The sequence below is a fragment of the Xenopus tropicalis genome, chromosome 5 (assembly GCF_000004195.4).
Source record: "Xenopus tropicalis strain Nigerian chromosome 5, UCB_Xtro_10.0, whole genome shotgun sequence".
Classification (NCBI taxonomy): Eukaryota; Metazoa; Chordata; class Amphibia; order Anura; family Pipidae; genus Xenopus; species Xenopus tropicalis.
Genome location: NC_030681.2, coordinates 130,152,006 through 130,165,287, shown reverse-complemented (window position 1 = coordinate 130,165,287; position 13,282 = coordinate 130,152,006). Strand labels below are relative to the sequence as shown.

The 13,282-nt window shown below is 42.6% G+C and overlaps 1 protein-coding gene across 3 annotated transcripts in view; it reads left to right on the top strand.

Annotated features, from left to right (window-relative positions):
• Positions 1-13,282, top strand: part of ryk (receptor like tyrosine kinase) — a 61,925-nt gene that overhangs the window by 14,555 nt on the left and 34,088 nt on the right. For all 3 annotated transcript variants that reach the window (XM_012970475.3, XM_012970473.3, NM_001017272.2), the window contains exons 2-4: positions 10,727-10,848; positions 12,500-12,599; positions 13,161-13,282. The exon at positions 13,161-13,282 is cut by the window's right edge and continues 13 nt beyond it. In XM_012970475.3, the coding sequence (XP_012825929.1) occupies positions 10,727-10,848; positions 12,500-12,599; positions 13,161-13,282 (344 nt within the window). The remainder of the gene's footprint in view (positions 1-10,726; positions 10,849-12,499; positions 12,600-13,160) is intronic.

The following is a 13,282-nucleotide window of genomic DNA, read 5'->3' as shown; positions in this document are numbered from 1 at the left end:
ATTCCTCCACAGGCACATTTGCCTAATGTGTCCTAGTCTAGACATATGAAACAGATGAAACCTGTACCAGCACATAGTCTTATGGCTTACGCAAATCTAATTTCTAAGACTGGAAATGAAATTGGTTCTGGTTATCTTAATGTGAACTCTTAACCTCCCCGGCTGGGGCTCCTAAGGCAGGCGTGGGTCATATGCTCATGGATTCCTATTGTAATACTGTTAGTAGGAATATCCAGTCTATGCCTTGTTTTTCCTCCAGTGTTAAAATATATTTGTAGGATTTTTGCCAATTTAATTAAGTGCAATTAACTTTATCAGGTTGGGCTATCTTTCTCTCTCTCTCTGTCAATCACAGACTCTGTTGCAGTCTCGCACTTACGTTCTCGGGTAAGGGGGCCCTATTTTCTGTATCCAGCTGATACGGTGCAAGGGACCATACACGTATGGGCATTTTTCCATTGTTCCTTTCTGCTCAGAATGATTGGAACCGTAGGAAATGAAAAGGAACGGATCGCCAGAGTGACCAATACCCATGGTATAAAGATATCAGTTGGGATTTTATCTTTATGTGTATGGGCAGCTATAGTTTACATAAGATACAGGTAGCTCAGGGAAAGGTGGATGAGGCCGGTAAAATGGGCAGGGAAATGGGTGGATTGGGTGGGGTTTATAGGCAGAGCAGTGGTGGGACCATAGATATTAAAGGTGATTGGCAGAGGAGAGGGTCGGATACGGGAGGGATTTATAGGCCATTACAAATTTACCGGCAAGTAGATTGCTGGTAAATATGTAATACCAGTGCTGGACCTAGCTGGTGATTAACTGGCTAGTCTGGTCAAATACCAGCCAGGTGGCAACCATAACCAAGGGTGAGAAACAACTCCAGCTTAATCTCTTATTGAAAAGAGGACCTTTGATTGGACAGTTGATGCCTATAAACATACACACTTGTAACTCAGCCTTTTAGTAAGAACGATCTTATTTAGGGCCGTGTTTTGTTGAAGGGAAGTATAAATTAACCCAGATGCTGTCCCTACCAGAGCTCTGTGAATTAATTCTTCTTTTAGGAGCGCATCCAGCAATAAGTCTGCCTGCCAGCATCAGAGGCATTTCCTGTGTTCCTCGCTCTAATTGCCAGATGTCGGCTCCAACAGACTTGTCATTTCCATAGAATTCCCTTAACTTGCATTCTATTATTTGCATTAATGCCCTACGTACCTTCCTAATTCACCAGCTTCAATATAGCCACCACTAGTGTGCAACTTTTGATTGCAGGGCAGTGGGGAGGTGTATGAAGTGTTAACACAAATCAATTTATACTTCATAATAAAAGAAAAAAAAAACCTTTCTTTTTTTTTGGCTTAGTTTATACTGCTCCTTTAAAGGGGAGACGTATGCAGTCAAGCAACACTAAAAGGGGTGGTTCACCTTTACGATAACTTCTAGTATGTTATAGAATGGCTGATTCTTAGCAACTTTTTATTGATCTTCATTTTTTATTTCTGACTATTTGGACTATTTGCCCTTTTCTTGACATCTTTCCAGACCTGAGCAGCCAAAAACCTATTGCCCTGTGAGACTTTATTATTATTATTATTATTATTATTATTATTATTATTATTATTATTAACATTTATTTATAAAGCTCCAACATATCCCGCAGCGCTTTACAATGAGTGGGTTTCATACATTGGACATACAGAGTGACATATAAAGCAATCAATAACCGATACAAGAGGTGAAGAGAGCCCTGCCCAAAAGAGCTTACAATCTACAATTTTACTTCAATTTTATTATTATTTCTACTTTTTATTACCTATCTTTCTATTGAGTCTCTCTCCTATTTTTATTCAGTTTCTTATTCAAACCACTGCCTGGTTGCTAGCTTAATTTTAACCCTAGCAACCAGATACCTGCTAAAATTCCAAAGCTAGATAATTTTGGAACCATAAAAAGTAAAGACCAATTGCAAATGGTCTCAGAATGTCAAGCTCTAGGTTATACTTAAACCTAATTTTAAGGTGGACTACCCCTATAAATAAAACGCTAGCATTACTTCTTTCTCTGCTCAGGTCTTTTGCTTAGCATTGGGGAGACAAGAGTAGCAGGCGCTCCTGCATCCTAGAAATTAAAAGAATTTTTGAGGTGCAGAGTAATTCCTCTTTGCTATATTTTGTGGCAGCTATCCTTGGGATGAAGCAGATCTCAACCTCAGGGGGTGTTCAAATTGCAGTTTGGCAAGCGAGGAGCAAATTGCTCAAAAGTAAGGTCTCCTGTAAAAACTAAAGTATAGCAGTATTCCTTGCCGGGGTGGCTGCCATCTGGGTGTAAGATTTCTGCTCGGCGTATGTTTATTGCCCTTTACCCAGTAAACAGACCTACAATGTGCTAAAGAAGTTTAATAGCTGTTACTGAGAATTGCATTAAGGAGTCTGCAGTCGGACCCAGCAGTTGCACAATCACAATACAGTTTAGTCTGTCAAGTATTCTGTTTATCTTTGGAACTGCCGTGTGTTTGTAATGTGCCTTAAAGCAACACGTTCCACACCAGAAAACTATTCCAGCAATCCTACCGTGGAACATTTCCAAATGGCCACGGCTTTTACAGGCCCCCCATTTGTGGTGCAGCATTTGTTTGGGCTCCTCTGATAAAGTTTATTATTTTTTAAATGATTCTAACAATCCTGCAACTGCTCTAAAGAGTATCCTTGACATTTAATAAGCATTTGTGCAAACTGGTCTACTGTGGGGGCCCCCACCCCCTTGTGTTGCTTAAGCCCTCCTTAGAGGGGGGCAAAACTAGATTGGGGCTGTGTAATTAGGGACCGTAGGCCTTGTGTGCCTTCCCAGTTAATTTTCTTGAGAAACATGTGCTGTCTAGGCCTATGCTGAGCCAAGCTGATATTTATCACTACAATTTTTCATTATATGAAATCATTAGAGAAAATAAGACAATAAAGCTATAGTTGCCCTTGAATGAATGTGGGGTTCTTGTGCTTGGACACAAGGAGGCGTCCTGCCAAACTGTTGCCTTCCACCCATCTTTACCATGCCCCAATAGGCACGGTGTGTGACAGATATGGGGCAGAAGGCAGCAGATCTGCATTTTGTCCACTGGTGGAGGTAAGACCATGTGTGACACTAGCCTAAAGGTGGCCATGCACTGAAAGATCCAGTGGTTTGGCAACATCCCCTAATGAGCAGATCTTTCAGACAACCCCTAATGAGCAGATATCAGCAGCTAGAATCAGCCCGTGTATGGGGACCTTTAGGGCTCTGGCACACGGGGAGATTAGTCGCCCGCGAACAGGGAGTTTTGTCGCGGGCGACTAATCTCCCCGTGTGCCAGAGCCCTTAGGCCACATTGTTGTAATATAGGCTGTAGGGTGAGGACTGTATCAGTAAGCCAATAAACTCCTTATCCAACTGGTCCACAGCTGCCGATTCCACTCGGCCCATCGGCAGCTTGTATTGGGCCGTGTGTGGCCCCCTTAAAGGAGCACTGTTTGCGACGGGCAGTGAAGAATAAGGCTGCTGCCAAATGTGGGGGAGTCTCGGCCTGCAGATAAACTAAGTCCGAGAATCCGCCCCTACACACCTAAAAGCTTCTTGATGAGCCTGTACCCAGTGCCATTTCATAGGCCCGGCTGTAGGCACATGGAGGGGGTTTTGGTGCGGAACGTCTCGAGTATGCAGTTCCGCATCGAAATCTGCTCCATGTCCATGCAACCGGGCTTATGCAATAGCTCTGGGTACATTCAAGAATTAATTAATTCCTCTTTGCTATATTTTGTGGTAGCTATCCGTAGAATGAAGTAGCTCTCAACCTCAGGGAGTGTTGAAATTGCAGATTCTGGTCCTTCAGACCGATTCGGCAGCTCATTTGCCCCTGCATGGGCGCTCCCGATGGGGCTACCCGACCAATATCTAGCCTAAAATTTCCCAGATCTCGATCAGGCAGGATTGATTTTTAGTTGGACCTAGGACCTTCCCACCAACAGCAATGTGAATCGCTGGTTGAATGGCATACATGTCACTTTGGATTTCTGAAGTGGGCTGGAGCTTCTTCATGAGGCAACTTCGGGTGACTTTGGGAAAACCAAAGCAACACATATGCCATCCTACCAGTGATTTGCATTCTTGCCAGTGGGAAGGCTTTGTGCGGAGATTAGTCGCCGTCGGTGGCAAAGAGTTATCGTGGGCAACTAATCTCCCTGTGTGCCAGTGCCCTTACTTTCTCAGCGTGAGCTGCGTGGGCTTTCTAACCCAAGTGATGTGTTCTCTAACATACTATTGAAATCAATAGCCCATAGACTGAGTGTGTAGGGGTTTGTTTAAGCACAGGATAAGGCATCCCAGACATCAGACATGATAAGAAACCTCAGTTGTCTGCATATTTGCATTCAGTAATGCGAGACGGGGCTTCCATAACCCTTTTCTTGTGAGCTACATCTGACAAGACTTCACATATCTTTAGCAGCATCTATATTCCAACTTTACGTCGGCAAAGGCAAGGCGTATATGGAGTGGCGGAATGTTCTTTGTGCATCATAAGCTGTGCTCTTTTACAGCCTTTCTACACTTTTTTTTTTTTTTATAGAGTTCCTGCATGATGATATGCAGCACTTCATTCACAGCAATCCCTGCCCCAGCTTGCACTCTGATTTCCCTACTGCAGTCACACAGACTCACTAGGGGTAATATAATGACTGTGCACCTTGAGATCCACTCGTTTTGGGAGGTCTAGAGGCCACGGATCAGATTATAGTGCATGCCTATGGAGAGCTGAAGGATGAAGACCTTATAATAGGAGGGTTGGCTTTAGGGCCTCTCCCACAGGCGACAAAGCACCCATTGGAAGTGCCACATGTAAAATACTTTACATGTAGAAATTGTGCAAATATATACCATTTCCTGGGATCGCCACATGTGAAGTGTTTGCATGCTGCAGATACAGTGCATCCACTAGGTATTTAAAGGCTCCATCCCATCTTTTTCCACTGGTATCTGGAGCTTTTGCAGCATTGTCAGTTCCCATAAATTTTAGCAATGAGTTTTCTCCGCAAAATCAGCTAATCATAATCTGTGATAACCTAATGTTGGCAATAACATGGATGAATCATATGATTGTGTGAATAAATGGGGCTCGCCATATAAAACCAATATCCATGTACAGGTATGCGATATGCTATCTGAAAACCCGTTATCCAGAAAGCCAGTAATAAAAATAATTTCCTTTTTCTTTGTAATAATAAAACAGTGACTTGTACTTGATCTCTCAACTAAGATATAATTATTCCTTATTGGAGGCAAAATAATCCTGTTGGGTTTAAATAATATTTACATTTTTTATTAGTAGATTTAAGGTATGAAAATCAAATTACAAAAAAAAACCCTTATTCAGAAAACCAAATAATCAGGATAACAGGTTCCATTTCTGTTCTATGGTTCTTAGTTTGGGGATCAGGCAGTAGTGATGTGCAGGTGGACCCAGGACCCGTGGGTATAGCCTTAGGTCAGGCAGGCTTGGAATTGGAAGCTAAGGCACGCACAGAGCAGAAAGATATGGGTACAGAATGAGTACAACTTTGTGCAGGTTAGGTTGGGATGTGGGTTAAGGATTTGTTATTATAGTCTATCCTATTAAATAACATTAGGACTGGTGGCAGGTGTACACAGATGTTTAAGCAACTGCTGTTTCCTGTGGGGGTCACAGCAATGGTCAAAATACCCCATGTGCCATTAGCCTTAAAGGGACAGTAACACCAAAAAATGAAAGTGTATAAAAGTAATTACTATATAATGTAATGCTGCCCTGTACTGGTACAACTGGTGTGTTTTCCTTAGAAAGACTACTATAGTTTATATAATAAAGCTTCTGTGTATCCACGGGGGCAGCCATTTACAGGAGAAAAGGCACAGGTTACTTAGCAGATAACAGATAAAACCCCATTATATTCTTCAAAGCTTATCTGTTATCTGCTATGTGCCTGTGCCTTTTCTCCTTTTTCCCAGCTTCAATGGCTGCCCCCGTGTTGACATAGCAACTCATTTATATAAACTATAGCAGCGTTTCTGTTGCAAACTTACCAGTTTTACCAGCGCAGGGCAACTGTACATTATATTTTAATTACTTTAAAACACTTTTTTGGTGTTACTGTTCCTTTAAGGCTGACACACTGGAAGATTTGTTGCTAGCGCTACCACCGGCTACAAATAACCCCAGAAATGCCTTGCCATAGACTAACATTGGGATTGACCGAAGTAAAACATTACTCGTGGGGTCTATCTTAAGGTGGCCATACCCATTAAGATCCGCTTGCTTGGTGAGGTCGTCAAGCAAGCAGATCTTCTCCTGATATCGGGCGAATTTAGGCGGTAATGGGCGCAGTCAGTTCTGGGACCGCATCAACTAGCCGATGCGGCCCCTGATCCGACTAAATTTTTTAATTGCATTGCGGGGAAATTAATCGCCTGCGACAACGGAGATTTGTCAAGGCACGACTAATCTCCCCTTGTTTCACTACCCTTAAGGTGGCCATACACGTACCGATATTATCGTACGAAACCTCGTTTCGTACGATATTCGGTGCATGTATGGCATGTCGGCGAGTCGACCGATATCGCAGGAACCTGCTGATATCGGACGACTTGCCGATCGGACCAGTTTGAAAATTTTGATCGGGCGCCATAGAAGGCGCCTGACCAAAATTCTCCCTTCAGATCTGAATCGGCAGAAGGAGGTAGAAATCCTATTGTTTCTACCTCCTTACCTGCCGATTCAGCCCTGAATGGTGTGTGGCGGATCTTACGATGTTTCGTGCGACCGATGGTCGTACGAAACATCGTCAGATCGCCACGTGTATGGCCACCTTTAGGGTGAAGACACACAAAGCTACTAGTAGCAGCTACTTGTCACGGCTACAGAAACAGACGATGCTGATCATTTACTGATAATTGTTTCTACATGTGTTTTAGTAGGGACAATTCTCAGTATTGTCTATGGCAGGGTATTTTCTGGAGTTTAGTAGCTGCTACTACGTAGCTCCGTGTGTTTGGCTACAAATCTCCTAGCTATCATTGCCCTTAGATTATCACTAGCCTAATGGTGTCCCATGAAGAGCAAATAAAGGCATCTCTGAGCACCCAGCCTGTTTTCTGTTTGAAGTCTGCTCCCTTAGTTGTTCCTGATTGTTCAGTAGAGAGGAATCCATGCGGGAAGCTGAGTAATCTTGTTAGGACTGGTATATGATACTCATTTATTAGGTGTTAAGTCATATTCCCATGTGTCCCCAGGCAATTGTATTAGTTAAAAGAAAATCCTTTTTTTTTTTTTTTTGTAGCAAATGTGATATAGGTTTGTTGCAATCTGTAGCAATAATAAACAGTGTTTTTATAGCCACCGGGCATATTGCCAGCCATGCCTGTGACTGGGAACTCTTATAGTGAGAGTCAAGTTTAAAGGCACCTTTCATCTCTGCAGATTTGTTAAGGCTTGCCCCACTTTAAGCTTTGTCATGGACTTTGTTCTATCCAGCTCCCTGGAATATATATAAGTGGAATATATTTCATACTGTCCTGATGAACAGGCCTTAAGGTGCCCATACACGTTAAGATCCGCTCGCTTGGCGATGTCGCAAAGCGAGCGGATCTTCTCCCGATATCCCCACCTACGAGTGGGCGATATCAGGAAAATGTAGGCTAATTCGATCATTTGGTCCTGGGGCGGCAATGGCACAGTCGGTTCGGGGACTGCATCAACAAGCCGATGCGGTCCCCGATTCGACTGAAACTTTTAACCTGCCCGATCCATATCTGGCCAATTTCAGGCCAGATATCAGTCGTGTATGGCCGTCGTTTCTGCCCCTACACAGGCCGATAAGCTGCCGAATCGGTCCAAGGGACCAATGTCGGCAGCTACAATTGGCCTGTGTATGGCCACCTTTAGTTAACATTTGCTAACAAGATTAGAGCAACAACCAAAAACTACAGCCTTTATCATATGTATATCCAGTACTGGCCTCCTTGTAATCATTAACAGTCAGAGGAACGTGAAGCTTTATTATATCTACTTAAGGATGAATTGTGACAGTCAATACCTTTTCTTTACCTTCTATAGGTGAGATAGTCTAAAGGTGGACATGCACTATAAGATCCCCTTATTTGGCGAGGTCGCAACAAGCGGATCTTTCCACTGATATGCCCACCTAAGGGTAATCTGACCTGTCGGACCAAGGACTGCATCAATGAGACAATGCAGCGTCTGAACCAACATGGAAATCAAATCTGCCCAGTTGATATCTGGACAATTTTATGCCAGATATCAGTTTGAGATGCATCTACATAGGCGGACAAGCTGTTGAATTGGTCTGAAGGACTCAAATTGGTAGCTTAGATCTGCCAGTGTATGGCACCTTAACAGGCTGATGTCTAACGTCAGTAGATCATTTAGCAATCTGTTCCAACAGGAAGTCTATTATTGTCTAAATGACCCAGTGACTTGTTTAGAATAGGAGTCTTTCTAAATATTATGATAAGTTTTATACTGCTTAGAACATGTGGGCACCATCTTGCCTTAGGGGAGAGCGTTCCATGTACATTAGCCTGGGTGTTAATCTGACCAATCAGCCCACAGACAGGGACAGCATTATATTAACAACCTGTGTAAAGTGATCCATTGGGCAGTATGTCCTTCTGTACAGAAACCTGTATCTGACATGTAGCGAAGTGTTGCAGATTTGGCTACCAGTGGAGCGTTTGACAAGGGGTGTCGGGCCGTGACAGGCTGCAATAGGTTTGTGTGTGCACCCATGCCTAAACTCACTTTATTGATGGGAGTTGTTGGAGCGGAGCACAACAGTCCCTGGGTATTGAACTGATATCTTCATTTTCAGGTATGGGATCTATTATCCAGCATGCTTGGGACCTGGGAGTTTTGTATAAGGGATCTTTCCATAATTTAGATCACCATACCTTAAGTCTGCAAAAAAAAAGAAAAAATGTAAATGTAAAAATTTAAGTCAATAGGATTGTTTTGTCTCCAATATGGATTAATGCAGCTCAGTTACCATGAAGTACAAGGTACTGTTTGATTATTAGAGAAAAAGCAAAGACATTGAACAAAAAATGAATTATTTGTTTGTGTTTTATATAATTAGAGCTGGTGTTCTGTTTGGGGGCAACATCTACTAGCCTCATACAATTTGATGTTTTTCTAGGGATTCACCAAATTCAGGATGCTGTTTGGGATTCGGCTGAATCCATGCCTCTGGCAAATTAGGCTTTGGATTCAGTTTGGTATTCGGCTGAATCTTGCATGAAGGTTTTGGGGTTCGGCAGAATCACAAAATAGTGGGTTTGGCGCATCCCTAAATTTCTCACACTGTCGTTATTGTGTAGTGGACTTTGCCTAAATATCACACTACTCTCTTATTAAGTAACCCTGTGCCATAGATCAAAGGGAAACACATTTTGGGCTGCAGCACTATGGAATCTTAAAATTAAATGGTTAAACATTTAGTAATTGTGAAGATTTGATTTCCTAATTCCATAGTTTAAACTGTCTACTACATGCAAACATGGTTAAATTTTCCTTTTAAATGTCCTGTTTAGTATTGAAGTACAATCTAGGCTGCCTGATGATTTGGCCTGGCACCTTTAGCCGAGGGTCCCTAGAAGATATTGGGGTTTATTTGGCAATACAATGAAAGTGATGGGACGGATAAATCAGGCAGTGGTGCATGTGTATTTATTAACCAGGGGCAGGCTGCCTAATGAGCGCTGTTACTCCCGCATTCTATTATTGCCAGCAGGGGAATGAAAAGCTTCCTTTAATTGGCCCAATTAGTCCAACATTAGGTGTGAGCACTAATCTGCCCCCACCAGCTTATTAGGCCCGTTTGACTAGGAGTTCATTTTCTACATAAAACAGATGGGGAAGCTCAACTGCAGGCGGGTAATTTAGGAGAAATCAACTACAAAGGCCTGATGGAAATGAGCTTGTTAGCTTCATTAAAATTTCCCGTAATTTATCTGTTCATGCCGGGATGCAGAATTCACTCTTTAGAAATGTGGATTGGGGTGTTAAAGGGATACGGCAGCCGCCTTTGGCAATGTATAAGTGATGTGGTAGTGCCTTCCACAGGCAGTCTGTATCCCTTTATTAGCATTTGGTTTAAGCCTTGTCTGCATATTTGTGCATCTAGTTTTTTAGTTATGTAAACGTAGTATAACATAATGTCCTTGTGCCCGGGAAAGCAGAATTGTGGTGATAATATTTTCTACATCGCCCTTTTCATTGTTGGCTCACAAAATAAATGAAATCTCTATGTTTAGCACCGTAATAATAATAATTAACCAATTAGCAAATCACATGTACTTTTCTGGCGTAACGTGACTAGTACGTGCAATGATGTAGTACTGGGATATGTGTTTTGGAGCAGGAGCGACCCCTTGTGTCCAAGCAGGTTTTAACAGTTCCAAAGTGGTTTGATGAGCTCTTGTTGTTAAAAGGGCATATCTGTCCAAACCTCTTCTACTAAATAATAAAAAAAAAAATGGAACTGTAAGGAAAGTTCCAATATACAATAATTTATTAAATTTATTAAATTATTTGTAAATGTAATTACTGCTGAAAGCTATATCTGCCCAACTGTTTAATTATAAATATAGTATTATCTTGCTGTTGGCATACTGACCTTTCCTTCCCTCTGGATTTTCCCTCTAGGACTTGATGCAGAACTGTATTACATAAGGAACGACATAATTAATCACTATGCTCTGTCCTTCAACCTTCTGGTGCCAAGCGAGACCAACAGCCTCCACTTTACTTGGCATGCCAAGTCTAAGGTATGTGACTTGCCCCTCTTCCATTGAAGCTTTCAGTGCACTGTAAAAATTACAGTGCATTCATATTCCTTTGAAGGTTAGTATAGTATATGGCCATGTTAGGTAATCAAGTACAGACCACCCAATTATTTTAGAAATATGAGTGCAACGGCAGATGGATGGATAGACAGACGGATGCAGAGCACAAGAGCAGATAGTCAATATAAAGATGGATGGATGGATAGACCGACAGTACAATGGCAGATAGATCGATAGATGTAAAGTGCACAGCAGATGGATACATGAATAGACGGATAGATGTATAGTGCAACGATAGATGGATAGACAGATGTAGAGCTCAATGGCGGATGGATGGACGGATGTAGAGCACAAGAGCAGATGATCTATGTACAGATAGATGGATGAATAGATGTAGAGTGCACGGCAGATGGATACATGGATAGACAGGTGAATAGACAGATGTAGAATACAACAGCAGTTGGATGGATAGACTGATATAGAACGTAGCAGATGGATAGACAGACGTAGAGCACAACACCAGAAGGGAGGGATAGACAGATGTAGAGCACAACACCAGAAGGGAGGGATAGACAGATGTAGCGCACAACAGCAGAAGGGAGGGATAGTCAGATGTAGCGCACAACAGCAGTTGGATGGATAGACAGATATAGAACGTAGCAGATGGATAGACAGACGTAGAGCACAACACCAGATGGATGGACAGACAGATGTAGAGCACAACACCAGAAGGGAGGGATAGACAGATGTAGAGCACAACAGCAGAAGGGAGGGATAGACAGATGTAGCGCACAACAGCAGAAGGGAGGGATAGACAGATGTAGAGCACAACAGCAGTTGGATGGATAGACAGATGTAGAGCGCAGCAGATGGATGGACAGACGTAGAGCACAACACCAGATGGATGGACAGACAGATGTAGAGCACAACACCAGTTGGATGGATGGACAGACGTAGAGCACAACACCAGTTGGATGGACAGACAGATGTAGAGCACAACACCAGTTGGATGGATGGACAGACGTAGAGCACAACACCAGATGGATGGATGGACAGATGTAGAGCACAACACCAGTTGGATGGATGGACAGACTTAGAGCACAACACCAGTTGGATGGATAGACAGACAGACGTAGAGCACAACACCAGATGGATGGATAGACAGACGTAGAGCCCAACACCAGATGGATGGATGGATGGATGGACAGTCGTAGTGCACAACACCAGATGGATGGACAGTCGTAGAGCACAACACCAGATGGATGGATAGACCGACATAGAGCACAACACCAGATGGATGGATAGACAGACGTAGAGCACAACACCAGATGGATGGATGTAAAGCACAACAGCAGATGGATGCTGAGTGTATCCAAAGAAAAAACAAAAGTAAATGAAGGTGGCTAAAATCGCACTTCATCATCTTTAATGCCATTAAAAACGTAGAGCTCTCACTAGGGGGGCCCCCTTTAACATGAAATAATGAATGTTGCATCAATTATTACTCAAATCAAATGTATATGTAAAATTCAAGATACACTTTAACCAGTCAATTTATTTTCAGAATTTACACACAGGCCTAATAGTGACCCAGATAAAGCATCAATTAATACATTGTTTTCTTTTATTGCAGGTGGAGTATAAATTGGGATTTCAGGTGGACAACCCAATGGCCATGACCATGCCACTGACCAACATCTCCATGCAGGGGGAGGTCCCTTCCTCCTTAACTGGTAAACAGATAATCAGTGAAAGATCCTCTCTTCGTGCTTTATCTTCTCTTGCATTTCCCTCATCTTAAGATACACAGTTACAATTATTGTTTTGCTTGTTTGCTGTATTTATTGTGGCAGGTCAACTCAGCCCTGTTTTATTAGCACCATGGCACAGAACTGATGCAATGGCTTCCCACAGGGGAACATCCCTATCATCCAAATGTTTTTCTATTGCAACCTTTCCCCTATCCATCCTATGGGGCATGGAACTTTTTGCCCATCCACTTTCTCTGGTTGATTAATACATTAACAGGCAGCTGCCTTTGCATAACTGAACCAGAATCTCTGGCACAGGGCCACTTGTACCTGATACATGTCTTCCATTAAAGGCCAGGACATTTTGCACTGTTGGGAAATCCTTGTTCCATAGGGATTGATCGCAGGCATTAACATTGTGTCCTTAAAAGATTGTTCAGACAAATGTGTGTGTGTGTGTGTGTGTGTGTGTGTGTTTTCTTGGTGTAACAGTTTAATGTGGCAGAACTGGAACACTATATTAACTATTTATTTTATCCACAGTGTTTAGGGTTGATCTTTACTGCTCAGGAAAAATGGACTCGGAAGTCTTGTTTCTCATGCAGCTGAACATCACCATCAGCTCTGCCAAAAACATCACAGTTCTCAACTTTAAACGGAGGAAA